Below are 24,574 nucleotides of genomic sequence, written 5' to 3'. Positions count from 1 at the left end.
ACTCACTTTCTGATAATCCAGAACGGGAAAAATCCTAACCTAGTCACTATCCAAATAACAGTGAAAATAGCAAATATCACATCACATACTTTTTGATATCCGGCATATTTAGTCATCTTGGCTCCCTGAAAATGACACATGATATTTTTCTAAATTTTAGTAAATATTTTTAACAAAAACATAGTCACAGTCTCACAAATTTAATATCATCGCTACACGTTAAGAATAATACGATTTTATTATTTAATGCATGTATTTTTGATGCTTAATGTCAACAATCTATTAAAACTTAAGTACAAAAAATACTGATTTCATCGATACACGATCAGCGTTTGCAAACGAGTTGAGGCCCAAGTTCTCCATGATTTTTATTTAAAGGCAAAAAGCTCGATCATAGAGATATAGAGAAGATGCATAACAAAAGCCAAAAAGAGACCAAAATGAGTCGTCTTCACAAAAAATCTGAATGAAATAAGTTGGTTTAAAGGAAAGTTGCTAAACGGCAAAATTACCGATGTAAGTTTTTTCCCTTCGTAATATCCATTTATCTCTAGTTTTAGATAGTACAGGGAGAACCGGATGTTTTTAGAACATACGAAGATAGTACAAAGCTTGAGGCGATTAGAGTGGGGCGAAGTTACTTGAACATCGCATATTTGCATGCGATTCGTTTATCCGAAATGAAGAATCATGATCACTACGCAACGGCTTTTTCGCACAATTAAAGGAAATAGATTTTGAACATCGTGAGAATTTCGCACGAGAATGCAAGTTATTTTGGTGGATAACTTAGATCAGCATCTTCTAATGAGCGACGAACATTTTCACTTAAATATTTGAACTTAGATCAGCATCTTCTAATGAGCGACGAAACATTTTCACTTGAACGTAGAAAAGGGATAAACCCAAGAAATGTGTGGTTTCAGCAAAATGGTTGTCCGCAACCTGTTTTCAGGTAAACTCATTTCACGTTTCGGAGATGTTTCGTGGCCTCGAAGATCTTCAGACCTGTCAATTTGTTATTTTCCCTATGAGGGTATTTAAAAAGTGTATATGCTCACAAGCCTCGTAGTTAGATCGAGTTGAAGAACGCAATTCACCAGGAAATCCTGACTATTGATCGTGCGATGTTCAATAGTCAGGTTTTCCTTCCTCCTTATGGAGGATTTTATAAAGAGTATCGAAAACTACATCCAACTTGATGGTCACCATCTTGATGACATTATTACGAAAATGCGCAATCGGTTAGAGCCTGTTATCGTGCTCTTAGAGAAGATTTTGGCCATCATGGACGGCCTTCTGAGCTTGCAATAAGGCGCACAATTAATAAGTTTGAACGGGAGTACTGTGAAGGTTCGATTTAGGAATAATAAATAAGAATGCCAAATGCGCTTACACCATTGTATATTACTCTCTTCGATGATATCTGGTATATTAGTAGTTATTTTAAAAACAGTGTTCTACATAATTGTCGTGCATACGTGTGCAATAGTATTGCATAAATATTTAACAATAATAATAATTCATGGTATAACAAATTAATATACAGTATGATACTTGAAAATAAATAACATATATCACTATTATATTATTGTACCACATCTCCCCCTTTTGAAAGAATGAACTACATTTTTAATGAAATAAAAATGGAGTACTTTCGTACAAAAATAAATATTCATAAGGTATATGCGCTTTTTTACTACATTTTACACTTCTATTTTACAATAAAAATAAAATTATTAGAGGTTTAAGGAAAGTGTTAAGAAAAAGATAAGAGGAATAATAGAAAGAAAATAAATAATAAAGAAAGGATAGAAAAGAAAAGTATTTATCGATCGAGTATAGATTTAAATATTTTTTTTTTGTTTAATTTAAAAATGAAACCTAAAATGTTAACCCTGATTTTACTTAAACAAACTTATTACCTAAATAAACTTATTACTTAATTAAAGTACACATGTACTTAAGTTGTTTAATTTAAATAATGTTACATAATTCTTAACTATTTCGAAGCCTAAACAATACGTGTTAAGTTATTAAATTATGAACCTCAATTTTTGCGAAGCTTTGCATTGACTTATGAGTACATAATATGTATTATAAAATATTAGGTTACAAGGTTAGTAAATTAAAACTAGTACATGTTTTCTTTTCGGTACAACTGCTATAATTGACATAATTAATTGTTTTTCTTTTTTTTTTCTACGATAAACACTGAAAATGGCTTTTTCACAATAATCACTTATAAAAATGCTGTAATCTATTTTTATGCACTTTCACTTTAGCGTCACTTTTACTATTACTTAATATACAATTTACACCTTCTACCTCCTCTACTACGAAAGGGCCTTTATACCAAGGGTCAAATTTCGTTCTATTTTCATTATTTAAAAGTACTGAGTCACCGGGTTTTAAATATATTTCTTTAGACTGTTTATCGTATTCTAATTTTCGCTGAACTTTTGCTTTTTGAATAAAATCATTGGCTCGTCTATTTGCAATTTGTAAGCGATATCTGACTTCTTGATAATATGCGTCGATATTATATACAGGGTCTATCAAAGTACCATTTAAAATATTAGAAAAATCAACCTTACGTGCAAAAACTAATTCAAATGGCGTATATTCGTGATATACACTGGGAGTTGTGTTATAACAAAAGCTGAAATAGTTTGTCCATTCATCCCAATCGTCTTGCATTTCGTTTATGTACATTCTAAGAAACTCATTTAAGACTCTATGATTTCTTTCACAACCACCTATAGTTTGACTATGGTAGGCTGTCGAAATAGAATGTTTAATTTTTAGAAGTTCAGAAAGTGATGTAAGTACTTCGTTTTTATACTCAGTGCCCATATCGGTTCTGATTTCCTGCATTGGGCCATAATTAAGAATAAATTCATTAAACATTGCCCTAGCTATAGTTTTAGCTTCTTTATTCGGAATAGGGATAATTTTGACAAATTTAGTTAACTCGCACTGGATTGTTATTGCATACATATTGTTGTTAGGAGTTTTTCTGAATGGTCCAATCGTGTCGATACATGTGATGTCAAATGCTTTTTGTGGTGTAGGTGTTATTACCATTGGCTCTGAATGAGTTATTTTTCTCTTATTAATTTGACACTTTTGACATTTTTTAACGTATTTGTTGACATCGCGGGACATTCCTTTCCATCGGTAATTTGCTCTTAGCTTCTTAAGCAATTTTTTCTGTCCACAGTGACCTCCGGTAAGTGGATTATCATGATATTCCTGTACTAACGCTAACTTGTCATCATTATTTTTAATAATTTTGGGCTCTTCATACAGAAAAATAGTAAGATTTTTTAATTTACTTAAAGCAATATTTTTTAATTCGTTTATTGTGCACAATTTAAATATTTCATCTGTTATTTTTAGCTTTAGTTCCTTAATGTTGCAATCAGCAGCCATTTTTTCCAGCTTAGACAAAACTGTTCCTAAGAATGATTTGTCATTACTGATTAACATTTTATCCTCGATTATAAAATCTTTATTCTTACCCATAATTATCCATAGATATTTATGCTGAATTTTAAATTTTACATAAGCTAATTTTAAAACATTACTATTTTCTAAAGTCTCTAGGACTTTTGGTTTAACCGTAAACGGCATGCTAGCATTCTCGCTATTATCTTCTGTTAAGGTAGTATCCTTTTTTGCCATTGCCCGTGTTACTGCAAATACGTTGACTGTTTTGTTATTTATCGCCAAATCGCTTAGTTCGCTAATACAAATTCTCGATAATGCATCTGCTCCTACATTGTCCTTTCCTTTAATATATTCAATTTCAAAATTATATTCTTCTAAATCTAATCGCATCCTGGTAAGTTTTGAAGATGGGTCTTTCATAGAAAAGAGATACACTAAAGGCTTATGGTCAGATTTTACCAAAAATTTATTTCCGTACAAATATGGCCTAAAATACTGAATCGCCCAGTGGATGGCTACTAATTCTTGTTCTATAGTCGCTTTATTAGATTCTCCTTTAGTGAATGATTTTGAAGCGTAAGCTATTGGCAATTCTTGCCCATTAAAGTTTTGTGATAATATAGCGCCACAAGCATTTTTTGATGCGTCTGTTGTTAAAATAAATTGTTTATTAAAGTCTGGGTATTGTAAAATTTCGGGTTGCAACAACGAATTTTTAAGATAAATAAAAGCTTGTTTACATTTTTCACTCCATTCGAATTGCGTATTTTTTCTTGTTAACATATTAAGAGGTTTTGCAATTTCTGCGAAGTTTCGAATAAACCTGCGATAATAGTTACAAAATGCTATAAAGCGTTTTACTTCATCAGCATTTCTAGGCTCTGGGTATTTATTAATAATGTCGTATTTTGACTCGTCAGGCAAAATTCCATTACTAGTAATCCTGTGACCTAGGTAGGTAACTTCTTGCGAAAAAAAATTGCATTTTTCGGGATTTAATTTTAAATTGTATTTTCTGCACGTTTCAAATACACTACGTAAATTTTGTAAATGATGATTTTTTGAACAACCAATTACAATTACGTCATCCATGTACAAGAAAGCCTTTTCAGGTGTTATTCCAGCAAATGCTATATTCATCATCCTCTGGAAACTGTTTGGGCTTATTCTGAGGCCAAATGGTAACCTTGTAAATCTGTAGCTACCTGTACTTGTACTAAAAGTTGTAAAATCTCTAGATTCTTCTGCAAGTGGTATTTGATGAAAGCCCGCCTTTAAATCTAGGGTTGAAAACCATTTAGCACGGCCTAGTTGGTCTAAAATATCGTCAATTCGAGGCAATGGAAATTTATCAGGGATAATTTTCTTATTTGCCTCTCTAAAATCCACTACTAGTCGCCATTTTTTATCATGACCCTTAGATTTCTTAGGTACCAAAAGGATTGGACTATTGTAAACGGCATTAGATTCCTCTATTATGTTTTCCTCTAACATTTTACTTACCTGTGCATTTATTTCTTTAGATTGGGAAAGCGGTGTTCGATAATTTTTTATATAGAAAGGTTGCTCATCAGCTAATTTAATTTTTTGTTTATAAAAATTGTTTGTTGTTAATTTATCACATTTTAACCCAAATATATCAGCAAATTCCATGCATAATTCGGTGGTTTCCTTTTTCGCGCATTCCGGGATGTTTTTATTTAATTCATTTAATAGTTGATCTTTTCGGTTATTTTGATTACAATGCAATTGATAACACGAAAAGTTTTTTAGGGGTTCGGTTACAATTTTAGAATTATTTATGGTTATGGTTTCGCATGTTGTATTTAGAATTTTAATTATTGGACTTGACCTAGAAATTATGGTTGATGCTATGAAAACGCCTGGGGATATTTCGTTATTTAATACAACCGAATCTTCTTTAAGATATTTTAACTTTTCTACTTTTCTAATTATTTCACATCTCGGGGGGATAATTAACATATCTTTTGCAGGGCTGTCATGAATTGGTATAGAGATTAAATTATTATGCAGTCTTATTTGCATTGTCCAATTAGAGTAGTCCAATTGACATTGATATTGTGTAATAAAATCTCTACCAAGAATTCCATCTGCTGGTATGGGAAAATTATCCTCAACTATGTGAAAATTTTGTTTTAAAGAAAAATTGTCAATAAACATTACAGTTTTAGTAGTACCTATGGAAGTTATATGTCCTTCTGTAACACCGTTTATCCTGCTAGCATTTGCTCTGTCAACTATTTGATTTTTATCGATTTTTGTTCGCTTGATTAAAGAAATATCGGCACCAGTATCTACGATTAATGTTATTGTTTCATTTTGTGTCATTTGGGTCTGAACGACGATAAAATTTGACAACGATAGGTCCATGTTAAAAATATTTATTGCTCCCCCAATGGACCTGGTTGGGGTGATAATTCGTTTCCCGAATTATCTGTCTCAAAGCTGCGCACAGAATAGTTTCCTCTGCCTCGTTGAGAATAGCCCCTGTGACCTCTATATCTGCTATGGCCACCATGATAATTATTATGGATAGGAACTTCAGGATTTCTATTAAATCCTCTTTTCCATTGTCCTTGCGCCCTAGGATAATGACCTCTATAATTTGGATTTCCTCTATTGTTGAATCGATTTTGTGTAAAAAGGACTGTAGAATTTTTTGATTCAGTTTCGACGCTAACAAACTTTGTCAAGGCGTCTTGAGTTGTGTTGAATGTGCCTGCTTCCATTATCAACCTGGATCTTTCTGAGGTTGCATTCGATTTTAGGGCTTTAACTGCAATATTAGTTGTATAACCCTCTGCTACATTTACTGGTACACCTTCATTTATGTACGCTCTTTTTAAGCTTGTTGCTAAAGCTTCTATGTCAGATGCATATTTTGATGTATCGCTGGATCCTTGTTTAAGAGCTAATAATTTTGCCGAAACTAACTGCGAACTTTCACCCTTAATATTGCTTGTTAGTTTTTGAATTATAATTGGTATGGTATCATTATCGCCAATAAGGTCTCTTGCTTTACCAACTAATTTAGTTTTAATAAGAGCCACGGCATTTGCTTCGTGCCCTTCACAATTTTCTTGGATTAAAGTTAGTGCGTCAATAAAAGATCGAAGTTTATCCGCTGAGCCATCAAAATCATTGCACAAAACCCTGCTGGTGAAATTAAAAAAATCCATATTAGTCATCGCCATTTTGCCAGTTTCAATTTTAATTTCAGTGTTTGTATTTTCTTCGTCTGAACCCTCTGAAGAGTTTTCACTGTCAATAATATCCTCCTCAATCACGTTTGGATCAATTAGTTCAGTGCACGATGTAGGTATTTTATACGAAACATTTAATACTTGATATACCCTGACTACTTTATCTCTTGAGACGGAAAAAAGTTTTTTAATAGCAAAATACTGTTCTTGACTTAAATTTTTGTAATCATGTAATACAAGTTGCACAAAGGTATTATAGTATTTAAGTAAATTATCCCTAACTTCTTTTTTAATTTCCTCTGATTTAGGTATTTTTTTCTTTAAGACTCTTTTTGATTCGTTAGTAATTAATATTTTTAAATTTGATAACTTGGTATAAAGTTCTTCCCAAGCTGATGACATAAAAATAACTAAATTTAGCCTAAATTACGGTAAAAAAAATCTAACATAATATTAGTACATGAAAAATGTAAACAAAAATCCAACATAAAAATTATTATTCAGCTATATATATGTAATATGTAACTGTATAATATATTATTTAATATATTATAATATTATAACTTTCGATTACTTTATGAACTAATAAAAAAAATAGTTTTACCCCCAAAAATATTTTAAAACTGCTAAATAGCCAAAAAATCTTATTCTAAATATGCACAAATAAATAAAATTACATACCAACTATAATATAACATTTGTGTGGTCCATGTCCTGGGACGGATGCAAAATCACCATTACATCTCCTTCTTCCATCTTCCAATAAACAGGTGGCGTTTAATCGCTCGTCCTTAATGTCACTGATTTCAGGTTTTACTAAAATATTTTTCTACACCAACACATTGTTTCTTCTTTCACTAACACGGACTTACAAACACAAACCACTATGTAATAGTCTTACTTAGACATCACCAACTGGAGCTTTCAGCATAAGACTTCTTGACAAGTCTCTTTTCATGTTTCTGCGGTAAGCCTTCCTAATTTTTAGTAACACCAAGGTTACAACAGCCACAGTGATTATATAAAGCAGAATACGGATATCCATAGGGACATTTATAGCTTGTTCTTCCACTATAAAATTGGAGTTTACAACACCTGTGTCCGTAACTTCAGCATGCTTGGTGTTAGTAGTACCCATATTGACTCACACTGTATGTTACTGTACATTAGCACACTTTACAGCAACTAGCTCCCATACTTTTACCACGGTTTTACTATAAACATTTTTCTTTTTGTACTATATACATATAGAACAATTACTACTCTTACTGAAAAATGCACTAAAAAATGGTGTTTGGCACTGGCAGGGTCGCCATGTGAAGGTTCGATTTAGGAATAATAAATAAGAATGCCAAATGCGCTTACACCATTGTATATTACTCTCTTCGATGATATCTGGTATATTAGTAGTTATTTTAAAAACAGTGTTCTACATAATTGTCGTGCATACGTGTGCAATAGTATTGCATAAATATTTAACAATAATAATAATTCATGGTATAACAAATTAATATACAGTATGATACTTGAAAATAAATAACATATATCACTATTATATTATTGTACCACAGTACACTCTTCTGGATAATAAGCCACCAACGCGACAAAAAAGTGCAAGGACCGCTGAAAATATCGCTGTGTCTGTTTTGCGCCGTTCTCAGCAATTAGCATTTCTCAGCAATCAGCATTTCACCAATGTCTCTGTGGCGCAGTTTGAAGAAAGACTTAGGCCTACATCCATATAAGATGGTTCTAACTCAAGAATTGAATCCTGCTGACTATGGTTTGCGAAGAACGTTTACCGACTGGGCCCTGTTGTAGTTGGAACAAAATGCCGATTTTGGGAAACAAATCATCTTTTCAGATGAAGCCCATTTTTGTCTTAGTGGCGTTGTCAATACGCAAAATTGCCGCTTCTGGTGTCAGAACAATCCCCAGAAATTAGTACAGGTGCCATTACACCCGTTAAAAGTGACTGTGTGGTGTGGTTTGCATGTCGGTGGAATTATCGGTCCATACTTTTTTGAGGATGCAGGGGGGCGTACTGTGACAGTCAACGGAGAGCGCTACCGCGACATAATAACTAACTTTCTGCAATTGATGGTGGAGACTTCGAACAGAATTGGTTTCAACAGGACGGAGCAACATCACACACCGCCCGAGCCACAATTAATTTATTAAGAGAGCGTTTTGAAGATCGAATAATTTCGCGACATGGCAATATCAACTGGCCATCAAGGTCCTGTGATCTTACTCCCCTGGACTTTTCTTTGGGGATATGTGAAGTCGAAGGTGTATTCTAATAATCCTCAAACAATCAATGAGTTGAAAGTTAACATAACTAGGGTTATTCGCGAAATTCAGCCCAACTTGTTAGAAAAAGTGATTAAAACATTATGTTACATAATAAACTACAATATGAAACATCAATCATAGAAATTAACCAATTCGTTTTTATTTTTTAGCAATTTAAACTTATATCATTCTTATTGGTAGACCCTATATAAGCTTCATTTTATGTTAATAAAATAGTATTTTCTTGCCAATTTCTTGTGTAACATTTATTTCAAAATCGTCCTATTATCAGTCGTCACCATATATATTGATTCTTACTTTTTGTACATGTTGTAGCGGTTTTATTTATACAGTCTATACTAAGCATATCAATTTCCATATATAAGGTTTCAACTTCGATCCACCCTGGAACAATTTTTATTACTTATTTAGTGATATTCCTCATAACCTTATAATAAATTTTAAGTTATTGTTGATAGTAAGCATGAAAAGTACATAGTTGTTTTAAGATTTTTTAGAATTAATTTTTAACTGCATTGCATAGTATGATTATATTATCTTGTTAGGTCTCGAGGAAATATTTCAATTTTTTCTCAAAGGAACCAGCTTAAATTAAATAGAAATAAAATAAATTTTAAGTCACAGGTCTCAAACATTGGTATATATGGTCAGAGGATTTCACTTGTATCGCCCATACTACGTATCATCAGAAACTACTGTAAGAAAAAAACAAAAATACTAAGCTTTACGATCATCTATTTTACCTAATTTACACTAAAATTACAAACTAATAACTTCCTACCTTGTGTATTTATAAATACAAAAAAACAATGATAATACAACATGATACAAGTCAAAAGTAGAAATTAAAAGTTAAATTGATAAAATAGGACAGAGACTAGCTCTAGACTAGCATATTAAAAAATAAACGAAACAAAATAAGGTTAGTTTTAAAGGGAAATAATAAAATAAAGAATACATTTATAAAAAAAGGTTTGTCAAAAGTAACCTCTGTAAATACTTTTACTTTATAAAAGTAGATAGCGTTATGCCTCGCTTTAAATTGGCTTGGTGTAGTGCACTTGTTATATTTTAAGGAGAATATGAAGGCAAAGAGTTCAAAATCAAGTCTGGTTCAAAATTAAATATTTCGGGTAATTAATATATAATTTTAGGACCTTCATGTACCACTTTCACATCCTCATGTCTGGTAGTAGAATGTCCCACAGATAGTAGATGGTTAGCAAAAGTTGATTAGCATGACATCAAAGTCTCTGTTTTTTATACGGGCTTAAGTATGCCAATACCCTAGTGTTTGGCATATGCAATTTGATGCTCAGATTGACCTGCAGCTCAACAAATAAACTCCGGATTTAGTTAAGTTATAGTTCTTGTCTTTAGTGTTAATCAAATAATTATAAAGAGTCTTAAAAGTTTTAAACCAAATGGAAACATTTTGGTTTTTAAAAAATTTAGGAAATTGTACAGAAACGTTACCGAAATAACTGAGACAATGGAATTTTAAGTTATGTATATCTGGTTTATCACTATGTTTTAAGATCATTTATATTTATTGTAAAATTTAAATATTATTTAATAAACATTTATTAAATTAATTGGGAAGCCAATAATAACTGCAATGTTTTACTATGTTTAGTTCTTCCCGAAATTCTGTTTTTGAAAATGGGATTTTAAAAAGTCTATAGAGGAAACTATTGAAAGCAGCAAATTTATGTGAAAATGGTGAAATTGACGATCATTGTATTACATTAGGGCTTCTGTCTGGTTTGGTTGGAAAGGAGCCAAGTGGCTTTCCAAAATTCCAAATCCAAAAAAAATTCCAAGACTTTCTATGTAAGTACATTAAATTAAATTCTGACGAGATCCCACCCTTGACCAGACTATCATTACCTTAGAGTTTTTTCAATCAATATATTTGAGATCTGTGACTTCAGATTCAATTTATTGCTATTTAATTTCTAAGTCTGGTAAGGCTCTTAATTGAGTGGACCTATTAAATTTGTGAGATTGTGACTGTGTTGGTAAAAAATTATGAGTTATTATTATTATTTTTATGTTAGTTAACGATTGACCTCAATTACCTCCAAAAATATGTCGGCCAGATCATGCACAACCAATACAAGGGTGCCCACCCTAAAAACGTTGACTATCCATGACAGTGACATCAGTAAAATGGTGGCAATATGGTGAATGAACATCTGCCAAAAATCTTTCCTTTTGACGTCAAAAAATTGGGAGACGCACAGAGACCAGTAGAAGGCCATCGAGTACATGTAGTACCACCAGATGTCGTTAGAAACTGACTGGTGGGGAAATCCATTCCTGAAAGAAAAAGAGGTTTTTAGAAAAAATATAGGACTATTTTGTATTTTAACATTTTTTAAATCTACAATATTAGCCGATTAGTCGCGATACAACTTTATCAAAATTGTAATATAATCGTTTTAACTCCTTAGTGGTTTATATTGTTGTGTTTCATACATTAAAAATCGTGACGATTTTTGAAATTAGAATAATGATAAGCAAAGCCCTTCATAAAGACTTACTATGTCAAAGGTTTTTACATTTACATCAAAAATCTACCCAGGCAACTCATTCTTTGAGTTTCATACTTTATAAAGCAACAATGGCTTGCAAATAACTTAGTGACCTAACTATTTCTACTTTCATTACAAAAATTTTACATTCTCCACTTTACAGATAAAATTTAATTAAGGGAGCAAAGAATTAACATGAGACAACCATCAGAGCATGATGATTACATGTAGGCGTTAATGAACATAAAATAGATGTATGAAGATAAAACTCACAAAATATTATTATGTCAAAGCTGTATTCTTGGAAGTGACCAGTGCTATAATACAGCTTTTGCATATTCAAATGAACTCTTATAAATATTATAATGATTACTAATAATATTATCACTGCACAACCACTTAAAAGGTGGAATTACATGCATAGGTTACAAAGAAAAAATTTAAATTAGGGATAAATAAACAAAACTTAGTCATAGATAACAAACAAGGGGCTTAACTAAAATAAAACAAACATCACATTAATTAGAATTATGAGTCAGATGCAAGAGGAGATGGTGCCTTACCACCTCAAAACAGGTAGCGAATATCGTCTATAGCATTAAAAATCGTGAGCATGTGACAAAGAGTTGAGGGACTGATGCTAGCACCAAAGAATAAATTCTTACGATAAGACCTTTAAGTTGATTTTAGGAACTCTAAATTGAATAAAATTAATAAGGTTACAATTACTATACTTCATATTATTTAATATATTATATATGAATATCACAACTTGTGTTTTTGGTGACGTGTCTCTAACATAGACCTATAGGATATCATGAATATATGCTATTTCTCTTCACATGCATATACCGCATAAAACTCCTTTTGATTTCCTGTGAAACTAGCAAGTTGTGCAAATGACCAGACATCTTCAGCATACAGATGCGGTCTTACAAGAGTGGTTTAAAGTTCTTAGACTGAAGTCTGTGCTGTTTCGTAGCGCCAAGTACTTCATATTATGTTTTTGTAGTGACCATTAAATTAAAGTTTGCCTGAAATAGAAGCCCCAATACTTAAGAATTAAGTATCTATCTATAAGGCTTGTGCCAATTTCCTGAATGGTCCTCTGAAGTTACAGGCTTCAGACTAAAAGATGACATTGTTACACCTAATTTTAAACATGATACAAGTTGTAGGAGAAATAATATGATTGATTATCGACCTATTAATATAGGCTCGGCAAGATTTTTGAAGGGATTCTTCATAAGTCAATATTTTCACGCCTGTCTGAGAAGATCTCAGAATTTCTGACAGATACACTGTTATAAACTTCTGCATTTTTTATGAACACTTGTCACATGTAATTTTGAATAAGCGTAATGTAATCTATACTGATTGTGCAAAGGCATTCGACTTGATCGACCATGGCCTTTTGGTACGAAAAGTGGAGAGATCAGGCTTATCTGGTAAATCATTGATGCTAATGACGTCATACTAGAGTATTAAGAGTAAAAGAGTAAAAACTGGTAAACTCAAAGAGTAAAAGCTGGTAATGCCCTAACTGAGATGTATGTATGTAACATGAGAAGTACCCCAGGGCAGTAACTTGTGACTTTTTTCCTGATTTTTATCCATGATTTGCCAGGCAGTCTGACACTCTATTCGATTAATGTTTACAGATGACTTCAAGTTGTTTACACCTGTAAGTTCGGACAGTGATGTGGATTTGCTTCAGGAAGATCGGAATTTGGCTCTGAACTGGTTCAAGAACAATAAAATAGGTCAATGTAATTATTAGGGATTATTATATTAACAATTTGGAACTTCAAAGATGTGATAATTCTTATAACATCTTAGGCATAGGAACAACTTATACAAAAACAATCATAAAGTGATAGCGGATCGGAAAATAAAATAGTATACAGGGTATTCCATTTAAAATAACAAAGTTGCTACTATTTTTTGGTAAAAGCGGCAACGCTGTATCGATAAACATATTTTTAATCGTTAGTTCACCAGCTAAAATCCATGATGCCAAATCTTCAAAAAAATGCTAAGGCAATTACTTTCTTCAGAGTTTTTTGGGTTTTTTGGGAATTTCTCAAATGAAACCAGCATATTAAGAAGTTTACTTAGTGAAAAGATTGTTTGGCAATGGAAATCTTTTGGTCAGACTTGCTTAGAGAAAATTTAAAAAATTAGTTTCTTTTGCTACAACTTTACATAAATTGTTTTGTCGGTTGATGCCGGTCCTTATGACCTTGGTGCTACAATTTCCCAAGAACGACAACCAATAGAATTTGCATCTGGTTCTTTTACAGAAACTCAAAGATGTGAAAAATTTCATCAAAAAAATCATCGACCATTATTGGGGCTTTAAAAAAAAAACCACTTAATGAAATGTTCTCCAGAATACAACGACACTATGCGGTTATTTAGATATCAATTTAATTTAAATTATGTGCCTTGAAAAAGTGTGAAAATACCGGATACTTTAAGTCAAGCACCTGTGATTGACATCGCCAGTACCGATTACTTAGAACAAAATTTAAAAGTATATTCAATAATTTCTACCAGTAAAAAAATCAAGAAAAGCTTCAAAAAAAAAATTAATGTGGACCCTGCACTTCAAAAAATTAAATATTATGTATTAAATGGTTGGCCTAATCACAAATCATCAAAACCAGAAAACGTAAAGCCTTATTGGCCTATCACACATAGTATATTTCTACATAAAAATGTTTTATTTTATGAGAAAAGACTTATTATACCCGATTCACTAAAGGGTAAATTTTTAAATTTTATTCACCAATTACACCAAGGAATTGTTTCTTGCAAAAATAAAGCTCAAGATGCTATTTATTATCCGGGACTTACGTGTATTAAAAATGTATTTGCCATAAATAGACTTCCTATGGAAATATTTTTAGATAATGGACCGCCGTTTGATTCTAAAGAATATGTATAGTTTGGACCAGTGATGAGCAACGTACCCGCAAGCCAACTCCAGCCCGCGAAAGTATTTAATCCGGCCCACCGAGGGTCCATCAATATGAATAGCATGTCCCGCTACAATTAGGTTTTGACGATCGAGAAGTTTAAAGTAGATTCTGATTATAGTAGAATATTAAATGCATAGTCATAGCATATAGAAGAACCAAAGTTTACAGAATACAATATGTTTTCTGATTATAGTAGAATATTAAATGCATAGCCATAGCATATAGAAGAACCAAAGTTTACAGAATACAATATGTTTTATTCTGTAAACTTTGGTGAAGCTAAACTAGTCGCGTAGTTTAGGTGTTTCGTAATACGGGGCGCTTTATGGGGCGCGGGTTGTCTTATTTGTTGAAGCAGTGGCGGTATTTAAAGATTTTAATTTTGCTCGTCATTTTAACACCAAACATCTTAAAACTAAATATGCTTTGATGGATGACGCAGACAAAAAGATAAATGCGGAAATCTTATTAACAACAATATCTGCTCAACGGAATCTGTTTATAAAGCAAAACACTGCTCAAAGGGCTTCTACGCTGGCTGGATACGTTGTGGCTTATAAAATAGCTAAATATAACAAACCATACTAAGAAGGAGAATTTTTAAAAGATTGTATGGTGGGTATTAGAGAAATTTATGTCCAGAAAAAATTAAAGAGTTTGAGTCTGTCAGCTTATCGCGAAAAACAGTCACAACGCAAATCGATGCTATTGCATCTAACTTGTGGACTCAACTTAGGCAGCACATAGAAAACTTTAAATATTTTTCCGTGACGATGGACAAAAGTATGGATAGAAGTGACACTGCACAATTATTAATCATCATTACAGGTGTTGATGACGAATTAGTCATTACTAAAGAGCTAGCTTGTTTGCAATCGATAAAAGGAAAAACGGCTCGGCAAATAATTTATAACGAATTTTTCGAAGGGCTTCAAAATTTAAATGAGTCCATTTCAAAATCAGGCAATATAACAACATTAATATGATTCGATCTCGGAGCTTGGTACACCAATTGGACAATTCTAAAAATTTCTGGTTAAAGTCTTCTTTACCACACAAAAGTCAGATGGTTAAGTTGTGGATATGCATTTGAACGGATTTGGAATTTAAAAGAGGAAATACAAGATTTCTTAAAGAATAAATCAGACAAATGGTCTGATTTTCAGATCTTCGAAGACAAAGATTGGCGTACCGATTTTGCATTTTTTACCGATTTACTCAAACACTATAACAAATTAAACAAAAAATTGCAAGGAAAGAACCAATTTATAGATGAGACTTCAGCTTTTCTAGACTCAGCTTTTTCTATTTTATAACTGCAGGGCGAAGAACGATTTAACTCACTTTTCGCATTTAAAATCCATGTCACCTATGTGAACAAACTAAAAGAATTTAGTCAGGCGGCGAAAAAACTTCACACAGAATTTGAAAATAGGTTCAAGATTTTAAGAACATTCAGTCATCGCTAGATATTTTCTCGATGCCGTTTAATGTAGACCTGGAAAATGTATCTCCAGAATTGCAGTTGGAAATAATTAAAATTCAGTGTAGTACCCATTTAAAGCAATTGTTTTTGAATTCAACAAAACTAGATTTTTTATAGAGCACTGCCGAAATCTAAATTCCCAAAGATGATTGCTCACGCCCAGAAAATTATGGCGATGTTTGCGTCGTCTTGTGTGCGAACAGACTTTTTCGACCATGAAATTGCGGAAAAACTCAATCAGAAACCGATTGACTGAACACATTTTCGCACTGCTGAAAGTTGCTTCGTCACAGCTGGGACCTGTTTTCGAAAATATTATGGAAGATCAAAAACAATCCCATATGTCTCACACGCCTACCATGGCAGGCCCTTCGAATAAAAGTTAAAATAAATATTATTTTATAATATTACGATTAAAAGATTTAACACAAAATGCATTTTTTCTATAATTCTGGCCCTCCTCTAGAATTTCTTATACTTTGTGGCCCCTCAGTAAAAAAGTTTGCCCACCACTGGTTCGGACAAACTTATGACATTAAAATAAATACTTCTAGCTGTAAATATCCTAGAAATAATGCCTTAGTAGAGAGGACTAATCAAACCGTAAAAGGATTATTTTTAGGCAATCTAATCTCAAAAAGATCCATTTTTAGCTATTATAGATTATAATGCGATGTTAAAACAAAATTTAGTAGCTCCATGTATGTTGTTGATGGGCAGAAAGTTTATAACAACTTTACCGGTTAAAACAGAAGTTTTATTGCCTAATTTCCCTATTACAGCAGGCTTGAAAATCAACAAAAGCAAAAAAGCTCTCATGATAGGTCGACCAAAAGACTTTCTGAAATAAAAGGTGATCCAATTTTGATGCAATTATATATATAAGGAATTATATAATTATATATATAAGGAATAAGGAAATGGAGTCCTGGTACAGTCGTCAGAAAAAATGAATATTATGACTATATTGTGCGAGTCAATGAGGGTGAATATAGGCGTAAAAGAAGTCATATAAGACCTCAAAACCAATCAGATCCAATTCAGAATACCTCATAAACCTGAAGTCCTTATTTCTTATTTCAAAACGAATGTACCTTTAGATGTTCCTGAGAATGCTTATAATACAAGAAGCGGTAGAATTAGTTGTCCTCCGAAACGATATTGTACCTAATTAATGCAGTGTAAAAATAGTTACATAAAATTAAATTTAAAAATTTTTTTTTTCTTTGGATAGGGCGTTATATTTTACAGTTAAACTTGTAGCTATTGCTTTTTAAATATTACTTTTGGCAACACAGTCAGTAGTGTTTCAATTACCAGTACGTACACTGTGTGTTTTCTGTTCACCGGTTTAACACCAATAAATACCTATTAAGTAATCATTAGTGCCTTGTATTATTTAATACCTGTAATATAAAGTGTAAGGAATACTTGTTTATTAACAAATGATTTCACAATACAGAAAAACAGCATCCACTAGATACCATAGAATCATACAGAAACTAAAACCATAACAAGTTACATGCAATCCAAGAATAATAATGATACCGATTCCAATAATTAAATAAATTTAATTAATGTTGACCTTATAAAGATAGAACTCCTTGGAAAAACTCGTTTTATCACCTCTTACGCTAAACCCTCTCTTTTTATGTTGCTGCTTACGTACTACTAACCATATTTAAATCTTAGAGGGTCTTTAAAAATCAATTAAAAGAAACGTTGGTATAAGTCTACCAATTATTTATTTATATTATGTCGCCTACTCTTATCAATGTGTCTAAGACCCAGGGAAACTGTATGACTATTACATGTTAGTAATCCATTATCATTTATAATCCATCCGTTAATCAAAAAATGAATCGCCACTTTTGCTAATGGAGTTTGTTTTACTAAATGTAAATCACTAGACCAAAAATAAACAAATTTAATTTAATTATTTATTTAGTATTAAAAAATAATCTTCTATTGTCAGATAGCGCAGACGCCATTTGGATAAATATCTAAATTGCAGATTTTCCAGTTGCATCAACTTTCAGAGAATTTTAAACAATAAAAATTTCTTCCAAAAAAACCTTTAAAAAAATAAATAAAAATACCGACATTGAACCAATTCTTAGTAAAGTAATAAAATGATATACCATATTAAATAATAAAATACTCTGTTCTAAAATTACTTGTTAGTAATACAGATAGGTTTTTGAAACATTTAATCAGCAGTCATGATAAAAATGACAATCATAATAACTTGCTACAATATAAATATAGTTAAGCGTTCTTTTCCTAATTTTTTTACAAGGTTAATATTATACTGGTTTGCAATACAAACCTTGAACCGAAACATTGACAGTATAATTAGGACGTATTGCCGATATTATATTATTTAGAAAAATAAAATACATAATAAAAATATAAGGATTAGTTCCTTTATAACTAAGTTAGAACAAAGGGGGATAGATGCGATGCTAATCACTTCCACTGTCAAGCTTTGTTGTTTAAATAAATAAAAAATTATCAGTTTTGTTCTATCTATCCAATATAAGCGTTAAAGTTAAAAAAAAAAAACAATTACAAATTATGAAAACACATTAAAATAAAACCACCTGATTCATAATTTGCATAAGTGAGATAAAACAGGAATGTGTTCCTCATTTTGCATGAATAAATCAAATATTAATTTTGCATTTAATATTAATTTTATGAGTCATGGGACTATTCCCTCATGTTGTTGTAGTCACTTATAATCTTACCTATATTATTTCAATCAAAATAAAATTTGTTTTTTCTTTATACGGGTTGATACCTAAACAAATATGTATATTTCTAATTTTAACTTATTTAAACAATTCTATATACATAGTTCAGTTTATTGAAAAATATTACTTTAATATTACTGTCCAAACTGAAGGAGGCAATAGTGGTCCGATTGCTCATTGTTTTCGAGTTGTGATTTTTATATAAAGATTTTTTTTACAAAAACAATGTAGAAACCTAACATTTTTAATATTTTTTTTAGAAGTAACAGGGTTGTAGTGTTTTATGAAAACGTATTAAAATAAAACCACCTGAATCTGAGAAACCATCAACAAATGCATTAGACTTGAAGAAGAAGTAACTTTAGAAAAATATTAACTTCATATGACATTATATAAAATAATCTGTTCAAACAGTAGCAGCTCATGTTCGAATACATACATCAACTGCCAATTAATATATATTATTACAAATGTAAATAATTAAGCAACGTAGTTCCTTAATTCCCAAATACTTTCATTATGATGTGATTAATTGACTGCCTATATTATTTTAATATTATTTTAACAAGGCATTAAGGATGAAATAGAAAATTATAACAAAAAACACAAAAAAAAGTATATTAAAAAACAATAATGTACTTGTTCTACAGAGTTTTTTTATATATGCACCTCCAGGGATTACTAGAAAAATACTTTCAAACGAAAAGTTGGTTTAGACCTGTGAAACAAAACACAAATAAGCATAGTAAAATCGAAAGGCAGGAACAAGTTTCCTTTTTTTCCCAAAATGAAACATGCTGTTATTCTCATTTGAAAAATATAAAATAGGTCAACTTTTCATTAAGCAGTTTTTAAAATCTTAAATAAATTTGAATATTTAAGCTATAAAATATACTAAATTATCACTTATTTATTTTTTTATAAATCCACTACGACTTCCAAAACACTATAAATAGTTTTCCTGATATTCCTATGGATCGTATTCGAAGAAATTAAATTTGTTTTTACAACATAATACATTTAATTTTTCATCTTCCCACAGACAAACATCTAGAAGGCTATTATCCGGCCATTAATTAAGTTTTATTTTCAAAATATATATACGATGACATTTAGGTAACTAAAAGAATTACACCAGCATTCAAAAACTAGTCTTCAATAAGATTAACAAATGGCTTGAATAAATGTTGATGTAGTACTACATATATGTTTGAAATTAAAATAAAAACTATTTCTCTTTGGTCGGAAATATACAGTATTACACAAAAAGGAAACTTGTTATGGTTTTCCAATTTTCAAAAGATAATCTAGAAGCTAATCAACTTTTGTTTTAAAAGTTTTTTTTTCTAATGCCCCTCTCCGAATAGATGCAAATATGACAAATAACCATGTACAGGGTGGTGCGATTTCGACTGTTTTAACAGAAAACTCGTATTTTTCGAACAGATAGAAAAAAATTGACTTAGATGTCATGAGCTCAAATTTTGTAAAAAAAAATTTTAAGTTATCAAAATTTTACGATGACAAACTGGTTGGCCGCTAGGGGGCGTTTCTTGAATTTGGTCGATTTCGGTAATTAGCCATAACTTTTTTGCTAGTAAAGATAATTGACTTCTGAAAACACTTTCTCAAAGTACTTTTTAATGATAAATATTTTTATGTTATATATTTTTATACAGGGTGTTTCATAAAGTTAATATTCCAAAAATTTTTTTTTCTGTCCGTTAGAGTCAACCACGCCATTCAGCTTCTGCAAAAATGTGGTTAAATTTGTGACTGTTGATCTCTTATTCATAAAACCGTGCTGTTTTTCAATGATAACACCGATTATATGATTATAAATTTTGTTATATAATATTGATTCAAAAATTTTGCTTGGGCAACAAATTAATACTACTGCCCGACCGATTTTTTAGGTTTTAATTTTTTTACGGCGACCCTAATATCTTCCACAATAATACTCTTTACAAAGTCGCATCTGTCAGAGGAACCGCCGGAGCAAAATCCAGGGTGTAGCCAGAGGGATCTGATTGAACAATACTAGAAAAATGCGAGGCAAAAGCGTCGGCGATATCCCTGCTCTCGATTATTTCCTGGTCTCTGTATAACATTGGTGTATTGGACGACTGTACCTGACTTAGTTGAACTTGTGTACCTCCAGAAGTTACTAGGGTCGCTAGCTATTTTTGTTTCTACCTCCTCTTTGTATTTTTTATATGCAATTTTATTGTCACTTTTTACTTTACTTCTGATATAAATGAAATGTGCTCTAATGATGGGCAGAGTCCAGTGGAGGAAAATTGTTGAGTCAGCCAAGACCTACCCTGGGTTGTAAGAGCTACAGAGAGAAAAATTATGTACCGTGAACATATACATATCGTGTTTATTAGCTATCGTCTTGATTAGTCTAAAATAGCAAAGAAAAAGAAAAATAGCCGTCCGTTCACTAGCCGTAAGAGTTAACATAGGAAATACGCAAGCAACGGAAATAGCAAAAAATAAAAAGACAGTTCACTGAATGGAGAATTATCTCCTAGTTACCTTTCCAATAAATTTCATTTAGAAATGTACACGAACGGCATCTGCCAAATACAAGTTCTCTTACTGTTCCTCGCCATCGAAAAGATCTTTTTAAAAGATTATTTACATACAACGTTGCTTACGTGTTAAATTCTTTAAAAATCGACTCATTTGATCTAATCTGTTTAAACAAAGACTTAAATACTTACTCCAAATTGAATGACCATCATTTATGCTTTTATCATGCTCTCTGCTTTCACGATCTGTTGCATTAATTACTATTGAAAAAAAAATGTATTTCAATGTAATCACTTTATAAACCGAGATTTGTTACTAGTTGATTTTTGTACTAGACATGGAACTTAATTTTTTTAAAGATTTAATCATTTAATTGTTTTTCGGGTTTAGATTTTAGTATGTTTACAAAGCAAGATGTAGTCTATATTTTTAGGTTTGAAAGAAAAGCTTTCTAAAAAGCCGGTCATAGTTTTATTTTCATTTTTTTTATGTTAGTTATCCATAAAGGAGCTCGCTCAAGGACACTATAAAATGTTGATTTTAAAAATCAACCATTTGGAAATTTAATGAAAGGTACAAGTGAAGTAGGTAATTCCTATTGTGAATGTTGAAACGACGGAAATTGTTAACATTGTCAATGCGATTTTAGAATCTACAGCTCATTTAAGTAATTATGTCATAAGTAGCGATAATGACGAAGAGAAAATGCTTCAAATATTCGAGGAAACTTCAGCTGTTAAGTGAATAAAAATTAATTTTCAAAATTGTATTTAAGCAAAAAAGTAATAAAATCGCGGCAGACTTGTGTCTTAGATTTCGATCAAACTTGCATGTAAAATTATGTATGTACAGGGTGTCCCAAATTCGAGGGTGACCTTGGGATCTCGGAAACCGTAAGAGTTACGGGGTCGGTTAAATGGAGGCAAAGTTGCGCAATTTGGAGCTTAATAAAATGACATTTAAATTTTTTTTTAATTCTGGATACTTTCGGAGATTTCCAACAAAAACCAAAATTTGTCAAAATGGTTTTTACCTTCTACCGACTTTATTTAAAGAGATATCGGAAAACTAAAAACAGTTTTTCATTCCCAGTTTTTACGTTCTACAACATGACGCAAAAAAAAAATTAATCCGACGTTTCGTTTTTTTTCGATCATCATCAACTTTATTTTTTCTTATGGGCGCCATATTGGATTTTCTCATTTTTAAAAAGTATTTTTAATTGCCTTTAAAATGAGGTATCGCACTTGTTTTTTTTTTAAACCAATTCAATGAAAATGTACCCTTTCATTTTATTAAATTTAACCGGCTAATGTCATTTTGTCATGGACTACTATATAAATTTAAAAAAATCAAAATATTAGGTTAGGAAAGGATACATTTTCATTGAATTGTTTAAAAAAAAAATAATATCAAATACAGAGTATTGTATAGCTTTAGTTTATTTAAAATCAATTTATTTGAAAAAACTGTTTTTAGTTTTCCGATGTCTCTTTAAACAAAGTCGGTAAAAGGTAAAAACGATTTTGACAATTTTCTATTTTTTTCGGATAACTTCGGAAGTATTCGGAATTTTAAAATTTTTTAAATGTCATTTTATTAAATTGCGCAACGTTGCCTCTATTTAACCAACCCTGTAACTCTTACGGTTTCCGAGATTCCAATGGTCACCGTCGAATTTGGGACACACTGTACTTATTATATATAAATATACATATTATGTTAGATTATTATAATTAATGAATCATTAAAGTAAATCATCTGAATAAAATAATAAAATTACTTTTAAATAAACAAATAAATTTTATTAAAAAAAAACATGTTTACTAGCAATACAGTACATAGTTGCATTAATTTAATATAAATTAATACACATAATAAACCCTATAATAGATAATACAAAAAATCGTCATAGACTTTTAACCAAAAAAAACTCTTAGGTATCACAACGTTTCACAAAATCTTATCTGTTTTCACTATCTCGCTTTATATTGTTGGGCTTCCCGCTTTCTCCTACGCCTGTATTGATATGTATATTATGATTATTTTTCCTGTCCATTTTTGGCTTTGTTTGGTTGTGCGACCTCTTCCTGGAAACCTCGTCATTGCCGGATTGGTGATTATTATCCACGCTTTGATAATATGATTTGTCAAAAGGATCAAATCTTTGTTTACTTAAGACTTGATTTAGTCGATCACCTAGGTGCCTATCGGAACTGCAAGATCTGTTTTGCCTATCAAACTGTGTACTGGCTGAACTGGAGGTAGTAGAAGTGTTTGAGTTACAAATGCTAGAACCGGTGGAGCATCCAGAGCTGCTCGCTTCAGAAGGTTCTTTAGTAGGTTTCTTTTTTGGTTTCTTAGTAACTTTCAGCTTATGCAAGATGTTTTTAAATCCAGATAAATCGGATTTTTGCCTGCGAATTCCTATATCTGGTCTGTAGGCTGGATGGAAATTACCGATCGAATCGACTGCTCGCCGATTTAACAAAAAATCGTCATTAGTGTTAATACGAGGTCGATATACTGGTAATCTTTCTGAGCAATATAGGAGATTAAGTCTGTTAAAATTGCCTATTATTACGCTTTCACTTAGATCGTCTCCAGCTGATGATGTTTCATTACCTGTGTAAATAGGAAGCCGATGTTCTGGGCTTTTAATAACATTTCCCCTATTTAAATTACTGAAACTACCATCACTTCTTCTATGATTCATATATTTCTCCCGTTGATCTGGGTTCACTAAGTTATCATCTGAGCCAATAGCAAGACGCCTTTCTGGTTTTATAGAAATTCGTTCGGAACTATATATTGGATTCGTTCGATTAAAATTACTAATAACATCGCCACTTTTACGGTGATAAACATGCTTTTCTCCTCGATCTTGCTTCACCCTCACATTATTATCCTCAGCACAAAAACTTCTTCTATGCACTCTTCTATCTGATATCTGATGGGTTGGATGACGCCTAATCAAAACCTCACCGTGCGAATCACCAAAATTAAGAGCTTTTAACTGCGCTATCACTTTATCATGTATATTTTCTTCAGACTTCTGCTGCTCCCTTGGCACTTTTTTAGACACTGTACTTAACTGTTCCCGACTAGTGTTTATATGTTTTTGTTGCTGTATTACTTCATTATTTATCGTAACACTTCTCCTAAGATGCGAACTTTCCGCTAAATCCAACTCAATTCGTTTATTATCCTCTTTTGGTCTGTCAATGAAAGATTTCGCCCTTCGCAATATGGGAATCATTTTATCTAAAGAACACAGAAC

At 31.6% G+C, this 24,574-nt stretch overlaps 1 protein-coding gene across 1 annotated transcript in view; it reads right to left on the bottom strand.

Annotated features, from left to right (window-relative positions):
• LOC126740209 (ceramide synthase 6) overlaps positions 1-24,574 on the bottom strand; it is a 40,465-nt gene that overhangs the window by 2,259 nt on the left and 13,632 nt on the right. Inside the window, exons 4-5 of the mRNA XM_050446144.1 lie at positions 11,075-11,315; positions 7-125 (exon numbers count right to left, since the gene is read on the bottom strand). Coding sequence (XP_050302101.1) covers positions 7-125; positions 11,075-11,315 — 360 coding nt within the window. The remainder of the gene's footprint in view (positions 1-6; positions 126-11,074; positions 11,316-24,574) is intronic.

This window comes from Anthonomus grandis, chromosome 9 (assembly GCF_022605725.1).
Source record: "Anthonomus grandis grandis chromosome 9, icAntGran1.3, whole genome shotgun sequence".
Classification (NCBI taxonomy): domain Eukaryota; kingdom Metazoa; phylum Arthropoda; class Insecta; order Coleoptera; family Curculionidae; genus Anthonomus; species Anthonomus grandis.
The sequence above is the reverse complement of the archived record's forward strand: the minus strand, read 5'-3'. Positions and strand labels throughout refer to the sequence as shown.